This window comes from Neolamprologus brichardi, chromosome 13, assembly GCF_056152115.1.
Source record: "Neolamprologus brichardi isolate AB-2024 chromosome 13, ASM5615211v1, whole genome shotgun sequence".
Taxonomy (NCBI): Eukaryota; Metazoa; Chordata; class Actinopteri; order Cichliformes; family Cichlidae; genus Neolamprologus; species Neolamprologus brichardi.
The window spans coordinates 13513684-13532549 of record NC_142116.1 but is presented as its reverse complement, the minus strand read 5'-3'; the positions used below and the strand labels follow the sequence as shown (position 1 = coordinate 13532549).

At 37.0% G+C, this 18866-nt stretch overlaps 1 protein-coding gene across 1 annotated transcript in view; it reads left to right on the top strand.

The window, feature by feature from the left end:
- The window catches only part of LOC102783075 (protocadherin-15), a 165202-nt gene that overhangs the window by 43210 nt on the left and 103126 nt on the right, over positions 1-18866 (top strand). The window contains exons 5-6 of the mRNA XM_087850190.1: positions 17336-17496; positions 18402-18557. Coding sequence (XP_087706316.1) covers positions 17336-17496; positions 18402-18557 — 317 coding nt within the window. The remainder of the gene's footprint in view (positions 1-17335; positions 17497-18401; positions 18558-18866) is intronic.

Sequence of the window (18866 nt, the reverse complement as noted above, 5' to 3'; positions counted from 1 at the left end):
TTTTCCTCACTCCCAGGAGGGTTATTGCTGCTTGGATTGGGGCTTGAGATGTAGGAACTCTAGTTCCCGTTTCATGTGTGGCACAATCTGGAAATGTCTCCACTCTTTCAGGTAAAAACAGCGATGTCTCTAATGTTCCAGTCTGGGAATTTGCCCATGTAGATAATAATAGAGGCTTTTCCCTTCAAAATGACTGAAGTGTCATTGATACTGTTATCTTATTTTCATTGATACTGTATAATTTAATGTTTGACCCAAAAGGTTTTGGTAAACAGTAATTGCATATATATTTTTCCTTTTATTTTTGGTTTTACTTTTGTTTTTTTCGTCCCGTGGGACGCCAAAATATTTTTTGCAACGGACCAATGAAGGCAAACTTTAAAACGTGACATAATTAGGAACAAACTGAATTAGCCAGTTGACAGGACGAGGGTTAGGATACACTAAATGACAGAAATTCCACAGGTGCATCTGGCACTATTACTTCTGTGCTGCCATACTGTTAAGAGAGAGAGAGAGAGAGACTGAGGAGTTTACTTCCTAGTATATCGGGATAGACACCATATGTTGCTGGGAAAACACCAAGTTATGGTTAATTTTGTCTGTATATGTTGCTGAATGAGCTAACCTACTGTAATTATTCAATACAAAGAGTACTAATATTAGCTGATCAACTACATGTAGATGTTATTAAGTCTAAATAATTGCCTGGTTTTCTTTCACTTTTTGTTGTTATAGATACACTTTTACCTCTTTATTTCTGCTTTAATTATATTTAACCCTTTAAAACCGGTCGGAGCGGGCACGCTCTGTTTTGCGTAACTATTTTTAAATCCCGGTAGCTCTGCAACCACGTGAGCTAGCGCAATAATTTTTTTTGCATATGAAACCGGAGGAGTTGTACTTACATCTTATGCCATCAGCTTGTGCTAGGTCACAGTTTCCTTCCACATATAGCTTTGCAAAAACTGCATAAAAAGCACTTGCAGCAACAAAAACATGTGTTGGGTTTTAAGACACACGATAACTAGCACAGCGTAACCTTGACATGGAATTAAAAGATCTGAGAGAGCTGAACAAATGGCAAACACAATATGTGTCATTGCTGAATGTCTTTTTAAAGGTCTCTCAGCTCATCCGTGATGACTACTTCAGTGAGTGCTGAGTGGCGAAGGGTTTCCACGTGTGTAAAATACCAGGAGTATTCTGGTTTTCTGGTATTCAAAGGGCTTGTAGGCATTTTTTAGTAAGTGTTAAATGTGTTATGTTTAAACAATTAATGAGATCCAGCCTACGTGTGTGTTTTTCTCAGCCACCAAGGACTCATTAATTTCACTCCTTAAAGTGAACTCAATCCCTCAGACTGTGTCTCTCCACCAGGGTTGTCATTAGTTCAATCATCCTCTCAAGTTGCTTCATTCCTTTATATCAACATGTTGCATAGTTAGTCTGTTTCAAGGCTTTCCCTTTCTTTATGTCGACTTATTTCTTTTCTTTTTCTTTTTATGACACAATGACTAAAGATACTTCAGATTAGGGATCAGTTTTTTCAATTAAAATTGAGCCACATTTGGTTGTAGCTGAAAAAGAAATGTAATTTTATTCAATTAATTGCACCTGGAAGGCGGTAACATCTGTCTAAGGTTTGCCCAACAATGGGGTAGGTGTCTGGTGAAACACCCAGAGGCATGTAACACTTTCTTTTGCTTCACTAAGACAAATCTTCAAACACCTTTTAGTCCTGAATGTGACTGGACTCAAACAATAGTAGCTGTCTGGAAGGGAGCAAATTGATGTGTGGGACTTTCAGCGCCACCCTGTACAAATTGCACAGGTATAATTTGTAAGTCTTGCTCCAAGTGTGTTGAAAACCTATTGATCCCAAGAGAAAGATGAGATCCTGCGTTCCACTATTGCCCTGAACTGAAACTGTCCCTGCAATGCTGGAGCTGCCTTTGAGATCAGTACTCAGGAAATATAATTGTTATGCTTGCATTTCAACAGTATAAATGGAAAACAAAAAAGAGTTACTTATGGTTTCATCACTTAAGTGACAAGAAGATAAATCAAACTACTGCTATTCAGATGCAGAATGGTGCTATATTTTGGCAGGGGCTGTCATTAAATTCACAAATACGATGAAAAAAGCAAACAAATAAGATTATAATGTGCTTTTCATAATAGCATTATGATTGTTGTTGTGCAGAGCATGCTTTTGTTAAATCAGTTTTCTCCAGACTTCAGTTTCATTTTATATTCCACGCACACTTAGTTGGGCATAAAGGCTCATTTATGTAGTCAAATACTTGTTATTCCACCTTTTTTCATTATAAAGGAATATATGCACTACCATACTACTGCTGTGAAATCCATTCTATACCTAAGAAAAACAGGCACAAAGTGATAGAGAGATTATTGACAGATTTTACAGTATATTACCTGAGTCTAGTAAAACCGACTGCAAACCATCTGGCTTAGCAGTACATTTCAGAACAGAGAAGTTCAAACCTAAAAGACTGATAAGAATTTAACCTCTTCTTAGTTTTGAAATTCACCAGATGCAAGGGTGCAGAAAAAAGCATTTTCCTCCTGATTTCTGTCTTCTCTTTTGTATATTTGTCATATACAAATACATTTTAATATTACACAAAGGTGACTGAGTAAATAGAAAATGCAGTTTTTAAATGATGATTTTATTTATTAAGGTGGGAAACAAAGCTATCCAAGCCTACCTATGCAGAGAAACAGTAAAAGATAAAAGATTTCAACAAAGGATATATCATGCCACGATCTAAAGCAACTCAAGAACATGTGAGAAGCAAAGTTATTGACGTCAGTCAGTCTGGCAAGTCCAATTCTCAGGCTTTGGGAGTCCAGTGAATCACAGTGGACTTCCTAGGAAAAATACAGCAACAGTACTAGACGACTCATCCAGGGAGTCTCGAGGACTCATCTCAAATTTGCCAGAAAATATCTTGATGATCAAAAAAACCTTTGTGAAAATATTCTGTGGACTAAAGAGACAAAAGCGGATTTTTTTGAGCTCTGTTATATCTGATGTAAACCTTACGTCAGAGCAAACATGTCAATCAAACATGGTGGTGGTACTGTGATGGTCTGGGGGCTGCTTTGCTCCGTCAGGACCCGGACGACTTGCCATAATTCCTGCCAGTTACCACAAATGCAGCTCTTTCTGCCACAACCAGTTATTAGGTTTAGTGTACGCAGTAGCTGACTACCCTCTACAGTACATTCACTTAATGCAACCTTTAAACTAACCCTAAATCTGGACTGCAGGGTTGTTTTTTGTCTTGGTGCTTGTTTAGTATTAGTCTATTCCTCACTCGCAATCGCAGACATTTAACATTAGAATTTTTTAGTAAAGTGTCTAAAAACCCAAAGCCACTCAAGGGATAGCTCTTATTCTACATAGCAGGATCTTGGGTATTTGTTTTATGCTTAATAAGTGCAATTTAGCAGAAGAGGAAACATCTGGACAAACTAGGGCCGAGACACCTAAGTGGCCAATTTGTTTTTGTGGAGCTGTACATCTGTTGCTCAAACAAAAGGAGTCCTGCTGGCTTCTGTTCACATGCATGTGGGCATTAGTGAAATGAGTGCATATAGCTTGTTGTAGTAACGTTATAGTCTGTGAACATTTATGTATTTTTGAAAATGATTTTCTGTAGATGTTTGATTAAGGAGTCAATATAAAGGCTATGTCCCCTGTTCTGTGTTAGACGTGTGCACATACACAGACACAAACAAAGATTGGTCTCAGTTCTATGATCACGGCCAGTTGTCATGATTGCTAGGTCATCAACATATAATTAGAGCGTAGCTAAAAGGCCCGGATTAGTGCACAACACCTGTTCCTTGTGGATTAGAGAGCAAAACAGGAGGGGAGGGCATTCAGTGAGCCTCACTTACACACTCCATGCAGTACACAACGAATACCTCAGTAATACACTTATATATTTCTGTATATTTTGTGCCTAACAAGCTGTTTTTAATTTGGTTCAATTTATTATAAACTCTCTTCTGTCCAGGCACCAAAAGTCTTTGTTAATCAGATTGAAAGTGGCCCGCAACAGCCTGTACCTCACTGTCTACTTGCATCTAATTAGACTAGTGTGTGTGATAATTCTATTTTTTTTTCTTCAGAAGTGGAGTACATGTTTTAGTGTTTGATGTGCAAATAAAGACACCAATTACAGTATATTGTTGAGATGAACGGTCAGCATAATTACATCTGTTCTTGTTGTAAATCGCTTTGTGCTTATCCTCATTACACCATAGAAGCAGGGCATTCATTTTTTGTGCGCTGCACTGTGTTATTATTTGCATGAAAATACTTGAATTCTTTGGGGGTTTTAAATATCAATGAAAAATGCTCAGCCTCTGAGATGCAAATAATCCCTGAGTCAAATTGCCTAATCTAAGATAATGTGTTTACTTTATGCACGATCAGGGAAAATCACAACATGTTAATTAAACGTTCCATACTTAACTCACCCAAACAATTTTGTTTTCTCTCACTACATTTTTTTTTTAAGGCAGCAGAAAAAAAAATGTCTGTTTTATCAGTCCCGAGGCTGGCTGATGTTAGCATACATCCCTCACTACATTATTCAGCTGGTTTTTCCCAAGAATATGATGGGATTGTCACCTTAGATTAATAGTGTCATCATGGAATATGTGGGGTTTTTTTTATTATTCACATCTCTCTAAGGGAATCCTACAGTGGCCTATACGTGAAGAGACTATTGAGCAGAATGATTATTTTCCACACTGTATTGTGCACACAGGCAGCCTGGAAACTTAAACCTATAAAAGTTTGGCCTCTACATAAGCAGCGCCACAGAAAAACCTGGTCAACAAATAAGTGTGAAAACTTTTTACACATTCTGTCCAGGCTGTTTACATATTTAAATAAACTTTTCAACCTACTTCAACAAGTCACGGGAGAATAGAAGTGTTTTGTGGTTTTTTGGTTTTTTTTGAGTTTTTTTTTAAAGCTGCAGCGTTAACAATGTTACCCACCATTGTTAATGGCATCATTTGCAGAAACAAAATGCAGAAAACATGACAGGTTGATTCCACATACAGTAACATGGATTATTTCGTTATTATATAAACTATATTTTGCTGAAACAGTTACTGGAACACATGTGTTTTAAGTTTCAACTAAAGCTTCAGCTGTTATAACCAACCATGTACAGCAGATGAGAAATTCCAGTGACTCCTGACCGACCTGAACTGTGTAGCACCTGTATTTGGGTATTTCTCTGTTCCTCTCTGTGTGCTGTCAGCTCCTGCTAGTTCATCTGTAACGTGTGTTTTTATTCATGGGTGTTTTTATAGCTTGTGGCTGATTAGTTTGAATTGTTTTAGCTATAACATATTTAGCTAACTGGCCAATGTTGTTGCGTTATGATAATGGGGTTTTTTTTTGTTGTTGTTTTGTCACATCTCAATACAGCAGAAAAAAAAACCCAACATCACACAGTCAGGGTCAGCAGAATGTGTCATTTGGGAACAATGGGAACAGCACCCCTGAGAAATTATGATCAGTAAAGTCTGCACTCACTAGTCCCTGTTGTTGGCTCTGCACCCATTGTCCATGCACACCATCAGCCCATTTGTGCTTTTCTCTTGGGCTCCAGGATTTAACTGGGAGCTGGTTTACATGCTGGTTTGTCTTCACCGTTTGTTATTGTCAGAGAAAAGAGATCGTTGTGATTCTTCGTCTTCATGACTTAACACTGCATTAACATAGTGCTTGTCCTTTGCTTTGGGAGCAAATGGAAGTATCTGTGGGTGCATTGTTCTTGTTAATAGCAGCTTTGACTCTTTTGAATGGTTTTGCTTATTATCAGCAAAAAGGAATCATGGTTTTAGTTATTCATTGTATATACAGTAATATCCAAAGGTTTTGGTGGAATTATATCATTATATCCCACACATATTATAGATATGTGTGGGAACTAGCAAAGGTTGTTTCTCCTTAAACTTAGTTAAGTATGCTCTTTAGCATAAATATGTGCTGCCTGTATTATTGGATATATTTGTGTTTGTCAGCTGGTAATTCACATTCATCTTTTGATTAGATATAGAGGATTCATCATTCATTTTCAAACACATATAATGAGATTAAGGATTAGTTTAATCCTCACATCAGGCTGAACAGACATTAAAATGATTGGCCATTCATGTTTCATGTTTAAAGCAAGCAATACAATCTAAAAAGCAGCGTGCGCAGTGTTGTGCAACAATAGAAAGATGACCACTTAGGCTAATCTGTTTTTTTTTTTTTATATAAGAATCCTACTTGTTGGATAAAGCATTTTATGCAATTTGCCTTTTCTAATTTTTCTGACTTTTTAGCTTTTATTTATTATTGATTGATTTACTTTTTGACAATGGAAGGACGACAGGGTAGCTAAGAGAAAGACCAGGAAGAAGGCATGCACTTAATGGCCTGAGGGCAGATTTGAACCCAGGCCCCTCTGCTAGCCTTTGACTCACTTGCTCAATCCAGTGCGCTTAAACTGGCTACCCTAGTCAGACTTCTCACATCCAGTAAACATCTCTTGTTTCACCACCTGGAGGCTGGCTGGGTCATTGTGGAGGCAGATTGACGAAAAAACACCTCTTAGGTTTTATTCTACTAAATCACACCAATGCCAGCTCTAATTCCTAAAGAGAATCGATTTCTAACTTTTTGTTCAAGGGATGACAACGATGCTTTAGCCAGTCTCAGATTCAGAAAAATCTGAACAAACACTGGATGGATTAAATTTTGCAGAAGCCAGTACCACAAAACCCACATTTCTAAAAGGTCAAACCTTTCACTTTTGTTTATTAGTAAATATATATTTTTCATTGTGTATATCTTTTTTGTATCTTTCATCATCTTCTGTTATGTTGGATAACTTGCCATAAAATTGAATTCACACAGAAAGCACTGCTGTGTCTAAGAATATCATTATATGGAATATTGAGTGCCTATAGTTGCTTAATCGTGTCATTAGACAAGTAAATACTTTGAAATCAAGTTTTTATGAGTTCTTGAGAAGTTATATGCTCCAAATAAAGAAAGCTGTCTCACCTACTTAATTGCTGAGACTGTAGAGTCAAAAATAGACAAAGTTTTGCAAAATTAACTTGCTCATTGTTATCGACAAGATGTCGACTTTTCTTTTGATCCCTCATGAGAGAAACAGGTTGACTGGAAGACATGATGATTATTATTGGCTTGTGTTGATATGCATTATTATTAAAATTATTGTTGTGTAGACATTATGACTGTGGTAACATGCACACAACAAACTCATGTTTTCTATATATACCTGAATAAGCTGTATTAATGATCGCATAATGTGTTGTGTTTTCTTTCATGCAACTAATAGCCAAATTTTATCTTTAAACATTTTCTTAGTTGGCCTAAAGGGTTCTTGTATTTCTAATACAATGTGTAGAAACTTGTTTTATTGGATAAAACTGCTATTGTTTTTATTTTCTGTAAAGCCTTTTAATTCGCTTCTTTATTAAGGCCTTGCAATAATCAAATTCGCAATAGCTGTGATAAAACTGCAGAGTATTAGGGTGATTGTTTGTTGACACCCAAACCACATTGTTAGGTTTAGAAAATGTGTTTTTTAAAATGTTTCACTTCGGCTGTTGAATAAATGGGCATAATTGTAGCGAAGCACTTTTGTTAGGGTGTTTATCTTTTTTTTTTTTTTTTTTATCATTTTTAGGACCGTTATTTCAAAAATATGATGTCATTTAACGAGAACAGGAAACAGTGCCTGGGTTAAACGTAGCTGTCAGCATCAAAAAACTTATTTTTCTGTCCTATAACAGTTTTGGCTGTGTTGGTGAATATGCATCAATCTTTCCCAAAGCTTAAAAAATTGAGAGATCCACTTGCCCCATCTCTCATGTCATGCCAATGTACAGTTAGATATAGAATTGCTTTAAAGTGATGGCAGTTCCAATAATATGACATATTTCAAGGAATGCATCAAGTCAGTCCTCCATTCATGATCAATGAAGCGGCTCCGGCCCATAAATCAGAATGCCATTGCAGATAAAAAGCTTGGTTCTTGAACGCTGAGCTTCAGAGAGGCTGCTTTTCAAATGTAGAGATACTAACTGAGCCCACTACAGTATGCATAACTGATTAAGATAATATATAAATAAGTACGTCACACATTCACATCATAAGTTTAATGCACACTTTAAACTTTAAAATGAAAACAATTAAAACCTCTGCAACATTGTGTGTTTCACTTTTGATCTTAAGTATTGTATTAGTCATAAAGAGTCATATGAAACTTTCCATTCTTAACAACGAGGATGTCATCTTAAGCATCCCACCTTTGACTCAAATGTTGGACTTTATGCCATTGATAGATCGCCATAGCGGCATAGACATATTCCAGGCTGTTTGATATTTCAGCATTGATCGGGCCTGAGTCAAATATCAAGGCCGTCCACTCTCTTTTAAAAAGAGCTTGGTCTCACATTCCAATCCTGATTACCCAAGGAAGCAAATGGACATTGCTCAGCAGTTCCTGGCAACAGGTTTCTTGTTTACAGGCTCTGACCTGTTTATAGGGCTTTGAGGGAGCAGATGTAAGTGTTGACTCCCCTGCTATGCATTGTAAGAAAGTAATTGTAAGTAGCTCAGGATACAAGCCACATGGATGAAGAACAATCATCCAACATATTTATGTGATCTTGTTAACCTTATTATATATGGCATCATGGTTCTGCAATGCCAATGCTGTGTGCCCTAATGCACCACCCCCTGTTAGGTTGAACTGTGAGTTCATCAAATCAATGGCCCTTTAGTAGCTATTCTGGAGGACGTGATATCCATGATTTCCAAGAAAGAACATTTACATTCATGAATTTATGCAAATTGTACTGTCAAAATTCTTGCTGGACCCATTTGTTTCAAAATGAATAGCAATATTACACCAAGGGAAATCATCTGAACAATTTGGCAGATATGGGTGAGACTCTAAATTAATTAGGAATGCGCACATTTGTCAGTTCATTACTATAATTTAATTACATTGTGGCATCTGCTGTTGCTGTTGTAGCAGTTGTATTTTTCTAATTTTATAACAGTTGAGACTGACTGTAGCATACTCAGCGCTGTCAAAAGTCAGCTTATTTATTCATTTATATATTTAATTGCAGCACTTGTCAGTTACTGTCGTTCATTAGTGTAATGCTGTTTGATTTTATGTATGAAAGGAAAATAATTGTATTATTATTTTATTTTATTTTATTATTACTGATTAAAGCCCTTCAATGTTACAGTCAAATGAAATCCTGTTACTTAAGGTCTGGTGATGATGGCAAGCAGGCAAGAAGAAAATAGAAGAGCATAAAGAGGTGAGAACAGAACACAGAATATGGGAGAGAAAACAAAAGTCAATGCCATGCAATGGAGCATATCAGTGCAACGGCAGTGCAAAATGAGCATGGGAAAGAAATGCTCACTGGATCACAGGAAGTCCGACAGCAGCCTGAACCTACAGCAACATAAATGAAGGGTAATTCAACATCACCTGACCCAACCCTTAACTATAAGCTTAATCAAACAGGAAAGTTATAAGACTGAAAGTATAGAAGCTGTCTAACTCCTAAACTCGCCCGCTTTGTTCATTAAGGACTAAACTGTCAGTGCACTTAATTGCAGCTCATTTCAATACAGTGGAATTAATAGAAAGTGAACACGCTTCTCTTGCAGCCCAGAAACTTCTGGAAACAGAAAATAGAAATGTACAGTTGGTCATTCACAATAGCCGGTGGTGCCAACAATTTGTAAGATGCTGGGAATACTTGTTTTAATAAAACCAAGAGTCTTTAACAAGTAGCAATGCATCACTGCAAAAAAGTAGAGTGAGTGAGTGCAGCATGGGATTCAGTAGCCATATTTGGCAGCTGGCCCAAAAGGTTCAGTTTTCCCGACCTTTTTTCTATGATCATTATTTGCAAACAAGCCTGCATGCAGAGGTGAGGTGTGTTTTGTAACCAGTGCACAAGCCATATTTTACACTGCAGTGTTATCAGGGGATGTAGGCACACAGTAAATTTCAGTGCTTGATGCAGTCAAACAAGTGTGTGTGTGTGTGTGTGTGTGTGTAGGTGTGTGTGTGTGTGTGTGTGTGTGTGTGTGTGTGTGTGTGTGTGTGTGTGTGTATGTATGTTTATGGATTCATTTATTATTTTTGATTGAACAAGTATTTTGGTCTGATTACTGCAATCAGGAATTACTCATCCCAGTTTCTAGTTCTCAACCTGTGCAAAATGTTATAGTTTCTACTTCAAACTTGCAAACTGAATGATGTTACTGCATCATTTCTATCTTACATCATTCAGGAGGATAAACTGGGCTGTACTCTGCAACTTGGTGAAGGTCATTTGCTTATCCTCTGAAAATATTTGAAGTTGCTCTGAAAATATGAAAGTATTTTCTTTAAATATTTGAATGGCTAGTCATAGTCTGCTAATGACGTTGCTCTGTTAAGGTCCAGGTATGTGTCTTTGTCAGTTGGTTGATTGACCACTTTGATCTGAACCACTGGATTAATTACCTGAAGTTTTGTACACATAACGCCCAGATTCAGTGGCCCCTTGACTTTTTGGGTAGTGCCTCTATAATGGTGAAATATTAAAGTACTGTGGTTTCTGTCCTGACTTTTCATCCAGTCTGTTACCATTATTATGTCAGAAATTTAGATTGTCCTGTACTGTAGGTCCTTAGTTATCTAGTGCTAATGAATATGTTAACATAGTAAACTGTCATGTATAAGAACTTGAACTTGAATGGTTGAACTTGAATAGTTTAGATCTTATTTAACTGACAGAAGCTTTTCTGTCAGGGTCGGTGGCACATCCACATCCAACTCCCTTACGTGTGGGGTCCCTCAAGGATCTATCCTTGGCCCTGTACCTTTTTTCCTTTACATGCTCCCATTGGGCTCTATTTTCAGAAAATATGGAATCTCATTTCACTGTTATGCAGATGATTTTCAAATCGTTTTTCCTCTTAAAACAAATTCTACAGGCTCTTTAAAAGTTTTGCTAGACTGCCTCGATGACATTAAATCATGGTTTGCATTCAATTTTTTGAATGTAAATGATCAAAAAACTGAGATTGTACTATTTGGACCTTCAGACCCTTGTTTTTCTCTTAAGGGTGACCTTGGCCCTCTGGAAAAGTCCAGAACTCCCGTCGCAAAAAATCTGGGAGTGTTCTTTGATAGCAGTTTTTTTGAGAAACACATAAATTCTGTTGTAAAAGCCAGCTTCTTCCAATTTAGGGCCCTTGCAAAAACTAAGAACATTTTGTCATCTGCTGACTTCGACAAAGTGATTAATGCATTCATTTCATTCAGGCTTGACTACTGTAATTGTCTTTATTTTGGTATCAGCCAGGCTCTTTTCTCTCATCTCCAGCTTCTTCAGAATGCTGAAGCCCGACTCTTGACAGGCACACGTAAACACGACCACATTTCCCCTGTCTTCGCTTATTTACACAGGCTTCCAGTATGTTATAGAATTGATTTTAAGATTTTATTGCTTGTTTTAAGCCTCTAAATGGATTAGCTCCATCATATCTCTCTGATCTTTTAACTAAAAATACTCCAAATAGATCGCTCCGGTCAGCTGATAAATTGTTCTGATTGTCCCTAGAAGCTGGCTAAAACACAGTGGAGACCAGGGCTTGTGATTGCTGTGCCCAAACTTTGCAACAGTCTCCCTCTTCAAATTAGGATCTCTCCAACACTTGACATCTTTAAAACCCGAGTTTTTGTTTTCTTCTTTGTGTGTATTTGTTCTACTTTTTACCTTTTACATTTTTACTATGTACAGCACTTTCTTCAGCCTGTTGTTTTTAAATGTGCCTATAAATAAATTGATTGACTGATTTATAAGACCAATTTTAACATCAGCATGTTAGTGCTGTCACTGTGAGCCAGTAGTGAGCGGCAAGGTCCATTTAGTGCAGGACTTTATTGGGCATAAACCACAATTCAGTCAAAACAGTTTAACCAGTTGGTCCACTGAAAGCCTTTTTGATGAGGTTGTACAATGTAAATCGCAATATTATGCAAAACTATATTTCTGACCATCATTCAAGATCATAACTCAGTAACAGAAAGGGAGATTGTGTATGTATTTTACATTTGTTTCACATTTGCACACATTGATGACAAGTGGTGATATTGGCAAGGAAGACCAATTTTGTAACTTTAAAAAATATGCCCAGGACTACATGGGACCTATTGCACACAATAGGGGGGAAAAAACAAAAAAAAATGGAAGAAAAGAAAAAAAAACCACTTGACATTTCCCCAGAGGATGAGATTGTTTCACAGAACACTTAGAATCACTGTTTACTGAAGCAAACAGCTGCTGCTACTTTGACTCCAGTGTTCTACCAAAATGCACAACGACAGATGTTTTTCATGTCAGAGTCTATCATGAGTAATTGTGGGGTAGCTAAAACATTTGGAGTGCTAAGTTAGTAGTGATGTTATATCCCTCCTCAATCAGTGATGGCTGCAATACACATACACTGTTTTAATTTTGGCAATGTATGCTGCACAGTAGGTCTCTTGACAGGTGGTGATCATGTCTGTGCTGTATGTGTTAATGAGTCTGTGCCTGAGTGAGATCAGGAGTCAGTATGTGGGCATAACAGCGAGACATGGCAGAGAAGTTACCTTGGTATTTTAGAGATTAGGAAGTTTTAAAGAAAGTCAAACAGTGTGGGTTTTCTAAAAGAAATGCCTTATTTTAAAGCTTAGCCGATTTTAAGTGTAAAATTAGACTTTTTGTAAATAGATAGCTTTTAGTTTTTATTTCACATTTAACATGCAGGTAAACCATCCTGCAAAAGGGTGAACGTATTTGACAAAATGAAACCTTTGTCTGTTTATATAAGTTTCATTGTATTATTTTTTTCTTCTTTAAATTGTCATGTATTCATAAACAATGGCAAGTGCACAGAACAAGAAATCTTGTCAGACATGCTTCCCCAATGGTGCTTGACCATTTTTAGTACACAGATTATTTGATAGAGAACAATGTAACAGAATACTGCAACTATTACTATATTTATTACATATACATACAACACAAATAAAGGAGTTCATAAACATTAAGGAGGTTCAGAGGTTGTTTCAGATGGTGCTCTCTGTGGAATAGAGAGCACCAAAAGTCTCATATTAATAATTGAATTGAATGTGAAATATGGAGGCACGTGCCTCATTTAGTCTTTAGACTGTTCTGTAACATCCAAAATTGGAGCCTCTCTGGACCTCACGCATATATGAAGGCCGTGCTTTGTTTTAAAACCAATCAGTAAGATACCAAAATCAATTCAATTAATAAGTAACTGATGAAGTTATGTCAGTATAGATTTCTTACCTCATTTTAATCCCCAAAAAGGAAAATTTTAAAATGAATATCATGTGTATGTTTTTATTTGTTAATTATGCAAACAAAGATGGATTAACGATATAATTATGCATTCTGTCTCCCAAGGTTTGTACTGGGGGGATTTCCCCCCCCCCCCTAAAATTTATTTTTTTGCCTTTTTTTTTTTTTTTTTTTTTTTAAGTTTTAAAAAAAGGCAGGATAGCTAGTTGTTTGTGTCTTGTTTATCAGATGCCAAGTAACGAACTAGGTCAGAAGTTAGCACTTTTTTGTTATTTTAGCTTATTATGATGGTATTGATATAGCTTGGGCTTAAACTGCAGTAGCAATGCATTTCCTGGAGACAGGTCTGACCAAAGTCATGGTTGAGGAAAGTAAAACCTTGCCTCCCACACAAAGGAGAAAATACATGTAACTGCATATTAAATATTAAAATATATGCAAATGAAATGGATATACTTCTTCCCAGAGATGTTGCAGTATTGCAGTTTTAGTGCTGTAAAAAGCCAGTAACTACACAGATAAATAGGCATTTTCATACATACAATTTAGCAATGTTTGCTCACAAAACATTTCTGGGACTGTTCAGAGTTTCTAAGGCAAACCTTCAAACACCTGATCTGGTTTAGCTTTTATACTAGCTGACTTTTTATGTGAATTTGTTGTTAGTGTTATATCCCGCTAATTTCAGAAGAGAGCTGTGCATAATGACTGCAGCTATTTCCACTCAAACTCCTTTCTTCAACAATATGCCACCATTTCTACGTGTGTGCTTACTGTCTACTCCTATTAAAATGGGGGAAAAAATCTTTTCTTACTGGAGGTCTTTGTGCTAACCACATTTTTTTTTTTTTTTCAATAAAAAAAGTACTTGGCAAGTTCTAGCCTCTGGCAACATTTGCTGTGAGATAAATTCCTGTTTAGCAACTTGTTAATATTTTTATGTGGTTTCTTGTGGCACCATGAACTCATTTTAAAAATGAAAACTGTGGCCTCAACTCAAAGGACTGGAATCCATGCTAATACCAATGAGTGAAACTACCAATGAAACTGACTTTTTTTTCATACCAAGCTTGGAAACCTATCAGAAATGAGCCTCCACACTTATCTGCTGCCATCATCTATGGATGCCAGCATTATTGATATTTGGGATAAAAGTGAGCTCTCTGTGTTGTCTCTGTGGAGTTGGTCTGCTGTGAAGCCCAGATCAGAGGCGCTTCTGCCCAGAGATGACACTGACTGAGTCACAGGCTACTAAAGAGACTTTTTTTATTTATTTAGTACATACCGTATATAACACATGGCTAGGTCTGCACAGGTCTGACAGACTCTGGCATCTTCTCGATTGATGAGGAGGACAACTTTTTGCTGCGTGACAGAGATTGAGGGAGGGTGTGCTCAAAAAAAGTAGGAGTTTTGGCTGTCACAGCAGAAAACCTGAAGTTCAATTAACTTGAGAAAGAAAGAAGACTCTCTGTGGCCTCCTTTGTAATATTATCAGCTGCGTAATTTACAACCTGAGAGTTTCAAAAAAAATGTTGCTCACCACTCAAGTTACTGAGGCAGATATTATGAAAAGCTGTGTTTTAGATTAATGAACCAGCAACAGGGGGCTCTTTTGACTTTTAAATTAAATTCTTAGAAGAACCATTTTTCAGGCTGAGTTTGGCCTAACGGAGACACATAATTTTTGGTCCTTGTGATCACAACACACGGATGCATCAAACCTTGACTACTACAGATGAGGAGCGCAGTCATTAATATGAGCATGAAAATGCAGCAGCGGGTATTGTAATTATAATGCAAAAGCTTCCATCGTAACTCTATCTGTGCTCCTTCTTGAGGATCTTCGAGTCTGAGTGACTAATGACTAAATGACTAAACCAGTTTTATGAAATGATAAAGTACAAGATGTTGGGGGCACCAATTAAAAAGCTCATTAAAATACCACCACCCTCTTACGTTTTACAGCTGATAGATTAGCAAGGCATGTCAAGGGCTTTTAGTCTCTGCAGAATTTCTATGTATACTTGTAAGTTTGCTAGCTCTATATTTTAGTCACTTTTTCACACTTTGTCACATTTGAAAATCACTGGATGACGTGATCCATGATGTTAGGTACATGTAAAATGTACTGAATGGAAAAGGGTTGGAATTAAGGTAGTGGTTGAAATGTCAGTAAATGATAATGCATGAACACACTGTCAGATGTAAGGTATGTTTGGTCATTAGCTGAGCTGCGGTGCTGTGCTAAAATCTTGAGCCAACAACTCATTTCTTTGTGTTTTGCTAGGGACAATACAACATGTGAAATAGGTGCAGGGATTTATGGAAACGTGCAAACATAAGGAAAAAACAAACGTTTGCACAGTAATCTACTTATAAACAATTAATCTTGTATTGTATATGTATAAAGACAAACTGATTGTCTTAAATACAATTCATGTCAGTCATTTGATATTTTTAATCACAATGCAATCCCAATCTGAAAAACAAACCACATTCATGGAATGAATGTCCTTAAAAAGAAATCCTATGTTTTATTCAGACAACTGTCAAAAACACCCCACTGTGCTCTCTGTGCAACTCTGTTCAAGAAGTGTTAAAACTGAGTGCTACAGCCACAAAGCAGATAAAGGCAATGGCAGATTTAGTTTAGACAGCTAGCCATAACAAGGAGAGTGCCACTGTGTGTCTATTGTTGTAATGTTTTAAAGATATGATACATCAAATGTGTTGGTTTAAAAAAGTAAATAAAAAAAAATCGACTTTTGAATCCCAAATGTTGTTAAGACATGGACAGATCTTCTGGGTGTTAATATTTCTGTGGCTAAAACTAGTAAAAGTCGTAGCAGGATCTCATTTCAAAGCTTTTTCAGGTAAAGCAGTGACTCGTGTTTGGTTCTGAATTTGATGGATGTTTGTGATGGCTGCCACAAAGAATACTCACACACATCTTGTGACATAGTGAATCTCTCAAGAACCCAAAAAGAAATTAACTTAACCGGTGTAACTGTCACGGCCAGTTCAATGACATTTTCTTTAAAAAAAAAAAAAATGTTTACCCAATTTCCGTCAGTAAAGAGTCATTTTTCCATATTTGGTGTTTTCAATAAAGCTGTGTTGTGTACATCTTGCTCTAAATAAAACTGCTCAGGGCTTGAGCATCTAGGAGGTGCTGGGGCAGTAGGACGTAGGGTTGGCTGCTAGTTCCTGCATTATTAAGCTTCCAGTATTTTTTTTAAAAATCTAATTTGGCCACTTAGGAGTCAACAAATCCTCAGATTTAACTGACTTTACAGGATTTGTCCCAGAGGCTGTAGCAAAGTTTAATTACTCGCTGATTAAAAGCCGTAAAATATAAACCAGAAGGTGACGGTGCTCCCAGGGATGATAATTATCAATTTTAGAGATTTGCCTACATAATATGTGGAATAGTCCACAGAGATCTGAGGCAGTATTTTCAGTTATCTAAGGCAGACTTTGAATGTTTATATAAGAGTGAAACTTAAAAGTCATTTTATGTTTTTCTTTGCAAAGTTATTTGAGAAAGGATACCCAATATTAAGCACATGACACATAATAAAAGCAAAATTTGTACAGACTGCTGCTGTTAATGTTGGTTGCTGGTTGCCTAATGATGGCCATTTAAAGTTTTATGACCTTCACGTTCCAGCCTATTTGCTTTTAAATATTTTTAAAGCAAAATATTTGACCAGTATGTAGAATGAGTCCTTTAAAAAGCAATTTAATTGCATTTTTTTGACAAACCAGTTTACCGCATAGTATAATAAAATATTATTTAAGGTGAAAATCCTTTTACGTCTTAGTCATTGATTTATTTATGACTGCTCTTCATTTATAGGTACAGTTTTGGTGGAAAACATGCAGATAAATGGCCGTGCCCAAGACCCAGGCAGAACCATCTCACTGACGTTGTTGGATAATTATGACTACTGGGTGATATTGGAACCAGCACGGCAGAGACTCTACCTCAACAGCACTGGGCGTTTTCTGGACAGAGATGTGAGTACAGTACTGAGGGTTTATTTCTCAGTTATGCCAAATCATCAATACAGTAAGAAAATAAACCCTTAGCCATTCCAACAAATATGCAGCTGGGAAACAGATGTATGGATAGATGGATTTAGAATAACACAAGATATGATGTAGCAACAGAGTTGCTTGTAATTTGTGTCACTAGGCCATGGTAATTCACTCTTAGCCTTAAAGCGATTCAATGACAAAAAAACAAAACAGTCCATGTGTCTGTACAACACATTACAGGTCCTAAGTACATACACACCTGTGTAAATGGTGCAGTAAAGGACCCAAGATGCAGGGTGCATAGTGTTGCTGTCATAGTGAAAAGGTGTTTTAAAGCATGTGTTCAGATCATACGGACTAAAGAGAAGGAGGTGAATGTGGAGCTATTAACAGGAATATGCCATAAATGCATATAGAATAAATAATAATGGAAGTACATGTGTGGGACAAAGCTCTGCAGCTGAAAAGAAGAGAGGCGATGGAGGGAGCTAGTTAGCCGAATTACACTATGTGGAAAGTTGACCCTTGCTGCTAAACTAACTTTCAGTATAGTGTATTTGCACTTTCATCCTTTATAATAGTTTTCTTACACTGCATATTCACAAATAAATATTGGGCTGCCCCTGGTAGCCTAAAAAACAATTGCCCTCATTAGGGTTTACCAATACTATGCAAGCATGATAGCTAACAAGCAGATTTCATACTGGAACTGTGTCGCTTTCCAATGTTGTTATTAAGTATGCCTATTGCTCTTTACAAACTGTCAGATACAATGCGCTGTAGGTTATTATGACTCCATTATATAAGAAACATGGGAATTAGAACGCTACAATTTCCACAGTGTCATATAGCATTTTTTTTTCTTTCTTGTTATTTGTTTTTAGCCCCCCAACTCCATCAGCACCATCGTGGTTCAGGTGCAGTGCACAAATCAGCTGGTTGGTACTATCATCTTGCATGAGGTACGGATTGTTGTGAGGGACAGGAATGACAACGCCCCTCGCTTTCAGCAGCCACGCTACTATGTTGCAGTAAACGAGGTAAGGGAGCAATTCCCTGTGCCCCTATGCACGAATCTTAAACAGTGTACTGTCATGCGTTGCTGTTTGCCAGAAATGTTTGATAACTGTGAGGCAGAGTGGGGCAGATTTTTAAATCTGATGCCTCTTTCCTTTACATCTGAGACAATTTGTCAGACATTTAAAATAATGGTACGACTCAAATGGCTGTCAGTTAATTGTTTGTTGTTAACAGCGTATTATTCATTGCCTATATTTAGTGTTTATGTTTAGGCTTTGATATCTACACCATCTGCAACTCGCATACATCTAGTGAGCACCAGAAAGGAT